Raw genomic sequence first — 12,948 nt, forward strand, 5'->3', positions numbered from 1 at the left:
TTGGCATGTTTATGAGACAGCTATATTGGCATTAGCTTAAAATCTTGCCTTTCACATTGACTTAATTTTTGCTTCTCTTCAGCTGTCTTTCCTTCCTAATTGCATTTGTTTTCCTCTGTTTTTCTTAGGCCAAGGCTGCAAGCACAAAGAAAGTTTGCTCAGTCTCAGCCAAACAGTCCCAGCACAACTCCAATAAAGATAGTGGAGCCATTATTGCCCCCTCCAGCTACACAGATTTCTGACCTCTCCAAAAGGAAGCCCAAGACAGAAGATTTCCTTACATTTCTCTGCCTTCGAGGTAAGTGTGTCCCCTATCCCAGCATACCAATGTAGGGGGAAAAATGAACTTTTAAGATTTACACTTCAGGTACTCATTTCTTCCCCATTACATAGTTCCAAAAGTGTTCGAAAATAGGATTTTGGAAGAAGGGAAAGTTGGGGACAGGGAAGAGGAAGAAGGTGGGGAAAATCCGTATTCCTCACTGCAGAGTGCACCTTCTCTGCTTCTGATTGGAAGCAGTACAGTCATACCTCATGTTACGTTTGCTTCATGTTACATTTTTTTCAGGTTGCGTCCCGTGGCGACCCGGAAGTACCAGAAAGGGTTACTTCCGGGTTTCGCTGCTCACACATACGCAGAAGTGCTAAATCGTGCTTCGTGCATGTGCACAAGTGCCAAATCACGCCGTGCACCTGCACAGATAACGGCGCTTCAGGCTGCAGGCTTTTCATGTTGCGAACAGGCCTCCGGAACGGATCCTGTTCACAACCAGAGGTACCACCGTATTATCTCATAGAATGTTTTCTGCAAATAATTTGATGAATTTTGCCCAAAATTTTCTCTAGGCCTCTAAATTCTGTCCAATGGCTGAGGACAGAATTCCATGTCATGTGCGTATCCGTGGAAAAAATCCTGACAGCTGCATTTCCTAATTCCACTCAAGGAATTTTGAGTGAAGATGTGCAAGGTTGAGGTTTTTTAACTTCCCTCCTGCTACAGATTGCCCCTGTTCCACATTTATCTTTCACTGACTGCATCCCAAGTGTGAGGTTCTCAACATGTATTGGAGGCACAGAGGTTAAATTATGATACCTCCAAAAGGCATCTTTAAAATAAAGATTAAAAACCCATGGGGACTCTAAATCTGTTTTTGAGGGCAAATATATATTTGGAACTTTTTTAGTTGGAGCAGAGAAAGATCTAAATGTTGGGGTTAAAGCATAAAAACCTACAATTTTCTTGCTGCTAAAGCTGCTTTTTTACACAGAGTTTAGTTAGCTAAGTGTACAACCCTCCAAAATACAGTGGTACCTCAGGTTAAGTACTTAATTCGTTCCAGAGGTCCGTACTTAACCTGAAACTGTTCTTAACCTGAAGCACCACTTTAGCTAATGGGGCCTCCTGCTGCCGCCGCGCCCACGGAGCACGATTTCTGTACTCATTCTGAAGCAAAGTTCTTAACCTGAAGCACTATTTCTGGGTTAGCGGATTCTTTAACCTGAAGCGTATGTAACCTGAAGCGTATGTAACCTGAGGTACCACTGTAAGCATAAACATGCCCTATAGCTATAGGGTTGGATCCAGACTTTAGTTAGTCATTTATGTTCCATGATTTCAGTGGGTCTACTTGAAGCATGACTAAGTCTAAAATCCATCTCATAGTCTTTCCTACTACATAGTTGATCAAGACATTTTGCTAGGAGCAGTGGCGTAGCGTGGGGGGTGCCAGGGGTGCCGGCCGCACCGGGCGCAACATCTGGGGGGGCGCGAGTCCAGAGGGAAGGGACAAGTTCCTTCCTCCGCCGGGCTCCCCGCCGCCACCGCCAGCCTTGTGCCCTAGCGCGCGCGTGCCCCCTGCCGCCGCCACTGCGGCTGCGCTCCACTCACTGCTTGCAGGAGGAGCAGCCGCTGCAGCAGCGCTGCCGCCGCCACCAATGCCTGGCCGGGCACGGGCAGCCTCCGCACCCCGCCGCCGCCGCCATCCCCTCGGCCCAGCCACAGGCGGCGGCTGCTTCTGCCGACTGGGAGGGAGGAGAGCTCCGAGGGGCCTCGCCGCGAGGAAGCCGGCGGGCGGCGAAGGTCCCCCGGCGGGCGAGGGTCTCCCACTGGCTCCGGCTCTCAGCGCAAGTCTCAGCCACGGGGGGGGGGGGTCGGGCGAGGACGGAGCGCGGCTGGAAGCCCCCGGACCAGGCCAGGGGGAGGAGAGGCGCTCGCCAAGCCCGGATCTGGAGCGCCTCGGAGCGCGGGCTCCACCTACAGCCCAAGGAGAGGAGGGGGCGGGGAGGCGCCCGAGGGGAGGGGGCTTCGGCTGCCTTGGCCCGCGGGGGCTCCGCAAATAATAAATTTAATAAATTCCTGCTGAGCCTTAAGGGGGGGTCCTTGGCTCCTTTGCTCGCCCCCAGCCCCAGTGGCGTAGCGTGGGGGGGTGCAGGGGGGGCCGGCCGCAACATCTGGGGGGGGCGCTCGCACTCGAGTGCTAAAATCCAGGGGTTAGGGGGCGCAAATTACTTGCCTTGCCTCGGGTGCTGACAACCCACGCTACGCCACTGGCTAGGAGTGGGATTATAGTTGATGGATTATATAGTAAAGGTAAAGGTACCCCTGCCCGTACGGGCCAGTCTTGACAGACTCTGGGGTTGTGCGCCCATCTCACTCAAGAGGCCAGGGGCCAGAGCTGTCTGGAGACACTTCCGGGTCACGTGGCCAGCGTGACAAAGCTGCATCTGGCGAGCCAGCGCAGCACACGGAAACGCTGTTTACCTTCCCGCCAGTAAGCGGTCCCTATTTATCTACTTGCACCCGGAGGTGCTTTCGAACTGCTAGGTTGGCAGGCGCTGGGACCGAGCAGCGGGAGCGCACCCCGCCGCAGGGATTCGAACCGCCAACCTTTTGATCGGCAAGTCCTAGGCGCTGAGGCTTTAACCCACAGCGCCACCTGCGTCCCGGATTATATAGTAGACACGCCTAAAACTTCCTTTACTGTACTAGCTAAATAGCAACTGGATCCCCTCTTATCAGAATAGAATTTAACTTCTAGATCCTTTTTCATTCAAGTTGGTTAACCCCAAAGAGTGCTGTCTTTCCTGAGTTGTGTATCACACAGATAGAGGATGTTTTGAGAATGGCAGCTAGTGCTACCCAGCCACTGCTCTTCCTATGTAAACTACATGAAGAATTACAATTGACTTTCAACACTTCACGGAATATAGAAGTGTGTGTGTGTGTGTGTGTGTGTGTGTGTGTGTGTTTTCTAACCATAATAACAAACAGGATGTAGCCAAATGGGTGGGGAATTCCGAGCACATCACTTTTAGAAAATCAATCTTTAAAATGGATTATTTAATTTACACTGAAGCACTTTTTTTATTTAGGTACGTTTGCATGCTTACTTTAACTTTAAAAATAGCCACAAAAGTATGTTAGACTCATTTTTAAAATAGCATTTTTAAAGAACACAGTGACAGCCAGAAAGCAGCATGGTTTTTTCCAGTCTTTTTTTTTTTAATGTGCTAAGATACTTTGTCCTAAAAAGAGATAGCAGAGTTTGTTAATATATCATAGTAAAGTTTTTTTTAGTGTTTGTTGTTCTTATATTTATAAGATTTGTTTTAACGTAATCACATGTTACAATCTAAAAGCTCTAGAGTGAGAAATCTTTGGCCCTCCAGATATTACTGAACTACAACTCCAGTTATCTCTAGTTATTGGCATATGGAGGGGGCAAAAGTTCCCCACATCCGGTCTGGACTGTTTGATACTGGGTAAAACAAGGGCTGCACAGTGTTAGTGTGTGACCTAATTGAGAAGAGGAAGTTCCCCTGTGACAACACCATTTCTTCTGTTGCAGCCAAATGCAGAAGTCCCTCACCATCCCTTCTTAGTGTAAAGCAGAAGGGTAGAGACAAAAGCTCCAGTGCAGAATCAGGTTCCTCCTAGATAATGGTAGTGGTTAAATTCGTGTCCAAGATTTGTAAAAATTGGGGCAAATATGAGCTACAATATGATGAGCTATTTATTAATATGAGCTATTTACTTATTTATTCATTCATTCATTCATTCATTCATTCATTCATTCATAAAATGTATTATTGCCTGTCTTTCACTATGAGGTCCAGGTTGGGTTACAACAAACAACTTTAAAACAAATAAATATAAATATAAAATAAACATAAAACGGTTCCAAAATGGAACAGAGGAGTGTAAATTGAGCAAAGGAGGCAGGTCGCAAAAACCCCCTAAGCAGATAGTAGTGCTGAATCGTGGGTTGCTGGGGTTCAGAAAGGCAAACTGAAGAGTTCCTTTCCCCAGGCCCTTTCCAAATCAGGCCAAACCTCCTTGAAGTTGAGGCCTGGTTTCAGAAGGTGCCTCATTCAGTGACCTTGCCAGTTCCCTTTCTTGCCAGGCTCAGACTTACCAAGGCAGAATGGCTGGAGTGTTTTGCGTAACATTTGCATATGCTAGATGTAAATGCATATTTATAGACGCAAATTTAGAAGTAATCACTATAATTTAAATAGTAATAAAACTCATCTCCCTATAGTGAGAAAGACTATGATCAGGTGACCTATCTGGCTGCACAGACTAACAGGTGCTAACAGTTGATGAGTAACTTCAAGGCGACTGCTCGTTTTTCTTACATTAAACTGGGTTTGGACCAGATAGAGTGCTGTCCTCTGTAAAATAGGACATTAAGTTAAGCCTCATTAGTTACTTTTCAAATGAACATTAAAACTATATTAAGCACTTTGATTTCCAAGGATGTTAACAGTTTAATTCTGTGCTTATTTGACAACCCAACTGCCCTAAAACTTGGATGGCCCTCCTACCTTGCTTAACCTCTGAAAGGTCATGCAGCTTAAAGCATTGTATCCAAGCACTGTACACAAAGAATTTCTCAAGCCCATCCACTCCCCATTCCTGTCCCCAATGGGCCATAATAATAGCCTCCTTAGTAACACTAGGGTCTCTCTTAAGCTGCATTCATTTTGGGCACAGGTTAAACAAAGCTGAATAAGCACATTCCAAAGCAAACTACATGTTTACTGATGTGATCATGAAAAGGCTCCTTGAAAATGCAATCCGGGAGGAGAGGAATGGGCTCCTGCTTGCTTCATGGCCTCAGTTTGTCTGTGTGATATGTACCGGGGGGGGGGGGGAGCTGACCCCACACTACATAATCCTAATTCTCTCCCCCACCCCAAATGGGCAATATTTGAAGTTCAAAAATGCCTCAAAATTTCCCATATTCAAAAGGAACGAGGTGTGCATTTAACAGCACGAAGCAGTCTCTTCCTCTCAATAGTAATAAATTTTGACACGTTTCAGCTACTCGAATCTTCAGATAGGCAGCCTGCCTGTAGTTATTTGATTCAGGATTTGCCTTTGATGATTTTCGCCACAATAAATCATCAGCCTTTGGTAGGTAGCAGAGAAAAACTGGTATTCGAACAGAAGATTCAAACTTTAATCTGCATTAAAATACTGTGTAGTAACAATTGGCTAATTATGTAGTTAAATAGGTTTATTGATTGACCCTAAGCTTTTGATAGCTCTAAGTTTCAAACCTCTTGAATCAAGAATTCAGTCCTTGGATATATGTAATAATAAGAGTAGCTCTGTGCATAGTCAGAGTGGCCTCTTCAAGTATTAATTTTAAATTTAGTTTTAGTAATTGCAGCCAGTTTCTGTTCTTCTGGGAGCTGGACACCATTTATTTATTTAATTAATGAATATACAGAGTTGCTTAACATACAGAACTAATTGAATTCATTAATTTTTGTATTTGCGTCAGCAGATTTATTTGTTTGTTTAAATTGTAGACCGCCCTTTATCCAAAGATCTCAGGGCGGTTCACAGCATAAAAATGCAAAATAAAAACACAAAATGCATAATATGAATAAGACACCCATAAACCACCCACCCCTCCAACAAACACACTTAAAAGGACATGGAATGTTAATCAGCCAAAGGCCTGGTTGAAGAGGAATATTTTTTCCTAGTACCTAAATATGTCTAATGGGGTGAGTGTTTAAAAGTTTGGTCGCTATCTGGTAGGCTAACCCCAGGCAAATGACACACTGTATAATGGGGTCATTAGGAAGAAATTTCTAGCAGGAATTCATTTATTGACTTGTGCATGTTTTTTACTTCATCCATCTGCTTTTTATCTACTGATCTTTCCACGCTCCACCTTCTCAATCGTTCCTCTCCCCCCTCTGGCCTCATCTGATAGTGTCCCCATTTTCATCTCTATAAATTGCTTGAGGGTGGAAAGTTTACTGATTTGTGGGTGCTGCAAGGTTTGTGCTCACGTGCAGTTTTTCTGCAATCATATCACCAGTATATTTACAAGCAATGCAGGAACCAAGTGCGTGAGACTTTAAGCATATAATCCACATTGGCTAGGAACACTTTTATTATGAAAAGAGATTATTAACACGCACACACCTTTCTTCTAAATTTGTTTGCACAGTGACAATAGTTCTGGAATTCAGAAATGAAAGAAAAATTGGCTCTGTGTGTTCCCAGATTATTGTTCAGTTAAATAGATCGAGGTGCTTTGATCTTATCCAGACTAAATGTCTCTTCCCACCCTGCTTCACCTGATGATGATGATAATTTCAAACTTGTTTAGAAGAAGAAGAAGAAGAGTTTGGATTTGATATCCCGCCTTTCACTCCCCTTCAGGAGTCTCAAAGCGGCTAACATTCTCCTTTCCCTTCCTCCCCCACAACAAACACTCTGTGAGGTGAGTGGGGCTGAGAGACTTCGGAGAAGTGTGACTAGCCCAAGGTCACCCAGCAGCTGCATGTGGAGGAGCGGAGACTCGAACCCGGTTCCCCAGATTACAAGACTACCGCTCTTAACCACTGCAGCACACTGGCTCTCAGTTTAAAGTTTTAATTTTACTTTCTTCATGATAATGCCATTCACCCCCTTGTCCCCTCTGTGAAGAGGGGTCAGGGGTCAGGAATTGGGTCTTTTAGTGCAAGACTTTTGCCAATCAATTACTCCACTCCCCATCTCCAACAAAGAATAAACAGGGTCTTAAGTTTTTCCCCAATTTCTTTCCCATAGGATAAACAATTGTCCCATGCTCCACTGCTTTCACTAGAGCTTTAAAGGACGGGGGGGGGGTGTTTAAGAAGATTGGGCTGTATGTCACAGCCGTAATACCAGGCTGTTCATGGTCCACTAGTGATGGAGGGCACATGCGTTGAAGGGCAGTCTGTCTTTCTGCTCCTCACTTTGCATGCAGACTTTTAAATTGACCCAACCACCCGCTTCTCCTGTTTATTGAGGCACCAGCAAACTCTGCCCTATGTGATTACTTCTCAGAGAGTAACAGTCTATGTACAGTTGTTCTTTTCCCTTGGAGGCTACAGACTAGAATCTCACTTACACTACGGGTCCTTTGCATCATGCTGGCAAGTATAAAACCAGCCTTTAAATAGATCACATTCTATTTACACTGAGGCCTTGGTGCCAACATAAATGTGAGTCAGTCTTTATATCCTGAGTGCTGAGGTGCAGGCAATGCAGCTTATGCAGGATTTTCCACCTATATATGTACTCATGAAATGGACCCTCCTGTCAAAAGGCACGTGTGTGTGTGTGTAAGGGGACCCTAATTCTTCAGAAATGTAGCATTTGGCATACCATGTGTTTACTCGGCCAGGCTTAAGGCCCACATACCTTGACCTGACTTCATCCCTAAATCACTGTGACGGCTTAAATTGTTTTAGTGTTTTTCAAGTGCACAGCTGGGCTGTGTTTAATTGCAAGGAGAAAGAGTATCAGAAAAGGGAAAAGGAGAGAACCACATGATTTGCAGAGAAGAATCCAGTTTTTCCAGAAACCCACAGCCCAAATTACACAGAACACTCTTGGGCTGAAATGGTTTCTGTGGAGGTTTAACGTCCTAGTTTGATTTCTGTGCAGATGAAAACATTTAGTTTTCACTTCAGTAAACAGTGTAGACACTCTGCCAGGTAATCCTGGAAAGCAGTGAAACGCTGCTTTTGGCAAAACAGATGCTGCCTGTACTGCTGATGGGCTTGAGGCAGTTTTCTTTTTTAAATAACAACCTATATCAAGCCGAGAGGAAACAAAATTATTCTGGAGGCCCTGAAATGTTGTGGTATTTGTGATTTTCTGTTAAAGTTGCCAGTAACAGCATCACTTCTTAACATACCTGCTTACATTTCCCCTTTTGTTTTATATTTACCTGCCTTCCCAGTCAGCCTGATAAAGAATTCTGTTTGACTTGAAAGCTTGCCCAAAGCTCTTTCATTACATAGTTCAGTCGAATGTTCAGCGACCTACTTAATGTGCTGTCTCTGCCATGCTGAGTGTTGAGATGTTGCATTTGATTTGTCTCTGTTGTCTGAATAACGCTGTGGGTAATTGTTTAGACCAGAGTTGGGGGAACCTGTATGTTCTTGAACTCTTTACTCAGCTGCCCCAGCCAACATTTAAATTGTTTAATCTACTCTTGGATAACTTTTAATGGTGGTTACGAATTTCCACAACACGTTGGAATTTGTATTATGACACCTCTCCCCCCACCTCTCCTGTAAGCTATCTGATGAATGTGTTCCAGACTGAAAAGCAGGGTAAAAAAAAAAATGGTTCAAGTTGCATTTCAGCTATAATTAAATTGAAATCCACAAAGATAAAAGAGCACCCATCATAATTTGGTTCACAGAAGCCAAGAGCTGCCATATCTAACTACAACCGTACTTTGGAAGTCGAACAGAATCCATTCCAGAAGTCCATTCAACCTCCAAAACGTTTGGAAACAAAACACGGCTTCTGATTGGCTGCAGAAAGCTCCTGCAGCCAATTGGAAGCCACAGGTGCCCCATCAGACGTTCGGCTTCCAAAAATAGTTTGCAAACCGGAACAGTCACTTCTGGGTTTGTGGCGTTCTGGAGCCAAAACATTCAAGAACTAAGCTGTTTGAAAACCAATGTACTATTGTATTATTAATGGAGTAGCCTGCAACCACCTGGGTCTTTAATGTTGTTGTTTTCATCCTGCATTTATGAAAAATTTAAGGAAGCAAGTTCTAAGCTAGAGACTTCCTCAGAGAAAAAACTTGTTCTCTCCCCATAGATGATATTGGGGTCAAGCCTAGGTGTGATGGGGCAGTCATTCAGTTATCTGTCCTGTTCCCATATAAAGCAGTGTCTCGTTAAGGGTTAAGAAGGGAGCACACAGAATGTGGGCTGGTTGTGTGAAAGAGAGCCTGCCACTCTCACATGTAATTTGGCTTTTAGCTGCATTTGTGGGCAGGCACCATTATCCACAAACAGAAAGGGCTAAGCTGCCAAAGTGCCACTTAAAATGGGTTTAGCAAACACACCCAGTGGTTTATGTGAGCAAACCAGTGCTACATGAGAAAAGAGATTCCCAAACGAAATAGGCATCTTTAATAGGTAATTGGCTCCCACCAGTTAAAAGAGCGGAAGCTGTAAATTTCCCCTGCTGAATGTTGTGTGCCGCGCTGCTATTTATGAAACAGGTGGGAAGAGACGGGGAAAGTGGCACCCTAAACCCCCAATGTGCTCATCAGCCGTCACCCACCCACCACAAGTCCTAACTGATTGCTCATAGCCCATGTTTTAACTGAGGTTAGTAGTTGTGTGCAATCAGATGATATTTAATGCATTTGTCTTGGTATCAGGTTCTCCTGCCCTGCCCAGCAACATGGTATATTTTGGAAGCTCTCAGGATGAGGAGGAAGAGGAAGAAGAAGATGAAGAAGCAGAGGACACGAAGCTGACCACAAACAATGCTTCGTCTTCATGCCAGTCGACCCCCAGGAAAGGGAAAACACAGAAGCACGTTCCAAATGGGCATGGTAGGTCCTTAAATATAGAACTTCATTTGACAGTGATGAGTCACTGATGTGTGCTTAAAGATGGCATCTGAAGGCTGAACTGAGTTCTCCTCCAGTCACTTTGTACTTGTGCAAATAGTATGAAGATTAAATATTATCATCTTGCATTGTATTCCCACCCCCACCCCCTCTTATCTCTTGGGGAATGGAGCAAATATCAAGCTGTTTAAACACTCATGGTGATGACTGGCATGCAGGTACAATTTATTTAGAGCCAGTGTGATGTACTGGACTAGGACGTGGGAGACCAGGGTCCAGATCCCTCCTTGGGCCAGCCACTACTTTTCAGACTAGCTTAACCTTCAGGGTTGTTGCCAGGCTAAAATGAAGATGGGTAGCACCTTGTTCCACTTGGAGAAATGGTGGAATTATAAATGCAATTAATAAATAATATTTTCTTAAGAGTATTGAAGTTAATCAGCATGATGACCAAGTTAGACCCATTGATTCCATTGTGTTTACTCTGAGTAAAACGTAGCTGAGTTACTCTCTAATGAATTTAGTTTCATAGGAAGCTGCTGTATGTCAGATTGTTAGCCCATCTAGCTCAGTATTGTCAACTCTTGACTGGCAACTCCAACTGCAGTATTTCAGACAGGGGTCTCTCACATCTGGAGTTGTGAGGCATTGGAGTGGTGGCCCTTTGGAAGAAAAGCTGGTGCTGTGCGGCTGAGCTTTGCCCCTTCCCCATAGGCCCCCAAATCCTTTGGCTAATTCTGTTGGCTTCAGCCCACACTTAATGTTTTCCCTATGTGTCTTCTTTCCTTTCTTTTCTGTTAAAAACAAAACCCACAGTGTGAAGCCAGTGGCAGCAAGACGTGTGTCCTGTAAACAGGATTATTTTTCCTCTCTCTTATTTGGGATCCTGTTTTCCTAGTTGCTAGGTTAATACATTAGCACTGTCACTAATGCGGCATTTTTGTTCCTGTAGGATCACATCAATTACTTTCTTGCAAATCAGCAGAGCTGCCTGAGTCACAATGTATTTTCTTCACACGGCCTTCATGTCATATCCAGATAAATTGATCAGCGCCTTGTCAGTAGAGCCTGAAAAATGTATTCAGCACTGAGTAGCTTGAAGCCCTAAGCTCTGATAGCCAGGATGAAAAAATACCTGGGCTCCCATACCCCCACCAAAGTCATACATATTCTATTGACATTGGCAGCACCTTCACAGTAAATCAGTTCTACTTTCTTTCCCTGGGACTCAGTGATAAATTCTCCTGCCATTCACACCCCCTTCTCCCTTTGCTGTGTCCTGTAGGGGATGCCTGGTCAGCGTCTCTCGGCAGAGGGAAACGTTTCGCTTTTTGCAACTCCTTTTGCATGGAGGCAAACACTTTCTCTGACTGAAGTAAATTAAAGTAGCAGGTGAAAGCTAAACCTCTTCCCAGTTTCATTCTGCAAAGGAGGGTGGGGTTCACCCTGCCCCTGTGAAGAACTGCTGCCAATAACCACTCTTTTCATATATCCAAATGCTTCCCTCAGTTAATTGAGACTATAACAGGAGATCTGCCTTGCCCTATCTTGTAACAGGATATTTCCAGTTGGAAGGAAGAGGGCAGTTGCATCCATGACCTGCCTTTTATTTAAATAGTATTATTTTAACATTACATGTTAATATTTAATATTTGAATACTTGAAGAATATTTGTTTACACTATATCTATCCATCTGTAGTCATAGACATACATACATTTATACTTAAATGCCTCCTCCTTTCTCTCTCCTTTTTCTTTTATCTGAGAGCTTTGGCTCTGACTCATTTCATTTCAGGTTCAAGCCTGATTTTGACACTGAAACAGGTTTGATCCCTGCCAGGAGATGTGGGACGTGTGTACACAATTCAGTTTTCTTTTATTTCTTAGCAGTGTTTAATACCATTGACTATGTTTAGCCTAGTGGATGAGCTCAGTTGGATGGGTGTACAGGACACATTTCTATGGTCCCACTCTTACCTGCAGTATTGGTTCCAGAAGCTGGCATTGACGGGGCTCTACTTGACACCATGGCATATAAAGCCACTGAGAGGTGGGATCATTCAATGAATTGGAGCGAAGTGTTATCTCAGTGCTGATGATACTCAGCTGTCATAGACTGGCTAGAGGCAGAGGAGTGGTGGGAGACACCAGCTGGGGAGCCCCCAAAGGAAGAAGGCTCAGAGCCAGGGATTGGTGATGGGACAACAATGAGTGGTCAGAGAGAGAAGACTGGGAGGAGGAGGTGTCAGGAGCTGAAGACATAGCAGGGTTTAGTGAGCAAGAAGAGTCTGTGGCAGAGTTCAGTCCAGAACCGGAGGCTGGAGAGAAGTGGAGCCAACAGGCAAAGATGAGGCAGGCTGCTGAAGAAGCCAGGGGGCCTCCCCCTCCTGCTGCGACCAGCTCCCTCTCCCCGGTCTCCGAGAACCCAAAGTGGTATGAAGAGGGCAGAGCAAAAACAGGCAAGATGACGGAGCCTTTCATTGCTTAGGAAGGAACCAGTAGAGGAGGAGCCTTAGGGAGTTGTGGGAACTGGGAAGGCGAGGACCTTCAGTCCCCACAACTGCCTCATAGGGGCAAGATCTACCAAGAAGAATTGCTGTGCTCTCTAGGCCTGGCCTCCTGAGCTGTCTTGTTTCTTTGACTAAAGAGTTAATTTCACTGACGCCCATAGGCGCCGACTCCATGGGGCCTGAGGGGGCCCGAGCCCCCTCAAAAATTCGTTTGGGGGGGCTCTGCCCCCCCCCAATAATTTAAGAAAATTATTAGTTATATTATGCTTTGTAAAATCACAAAATTATGTTGGTATTTTTTATTTTCCTTGTTTGACGATAGTTACCTTTTAAAATACATTCAGTAATGAGTTAAAACAAAGCCACTCCCGATCTAGAGAGGGGGTGGGGTTGCGGGGTGGGGTTGCGGGCTCTCGACCCATCAACAATCTCGCGGGGCTGGCGTCAGCCCCGGGAGAAGCGGGAATTCCCCCTAGCTCATTAATATTCACCGCCCACGGCGGCAGCCAATCGGCTGCCGCAAAGGGCAGGCCCTCACAGGTTCACTTAAGGT

At 44.9% G+C, this 12,948-nt stretch overlaps 1 protein-coding gene across 3 annotated transcripts in view; it reads left to right on the plus strand.

Moving 5' to 3' along the window:
• The window catches only part of JARID2 (jumonji and AT-rich interaction domain containing 2), a 184,673-nt gene that overhangs the window by 133,543 nt on the left and 38,182 nt on the right, over positions 1-12,948 (plus strand). For all 3 annotated transcript variants that reach the window (XR_014566286.1, XM_083747150.1, XM_083747149.1), the window contains exons 4-5: positions 129-298; positions 9,690-9,866. Coding sequence is in view for 2 of the 3 variants with exons in the window: in XM_083747150.1 (XP_083603276.1) it covers positions 129-298; positions 9,690-9,866 (347 nt within the window). In the remaining variant the exon portion in view is untranslated. The remainder of the gene's footprint in view (positions 1-128; positions 299-9,689; positions 9,867-12,948) is intronic.

Source organism: Podarcis gaigeae (genome assembly GCF_964106915.1).
Source record: "Podarcis gaigeae genome assembly, chromosome: 7".
In the NCBI taxonomy this organism is placed as follows: domain Eukaryota; kingdom Metazoa; phylum Chordata; class Lepidosauria; order Squamata; family Lacertidae; genus Podarcis; species Podarcis gaigeae.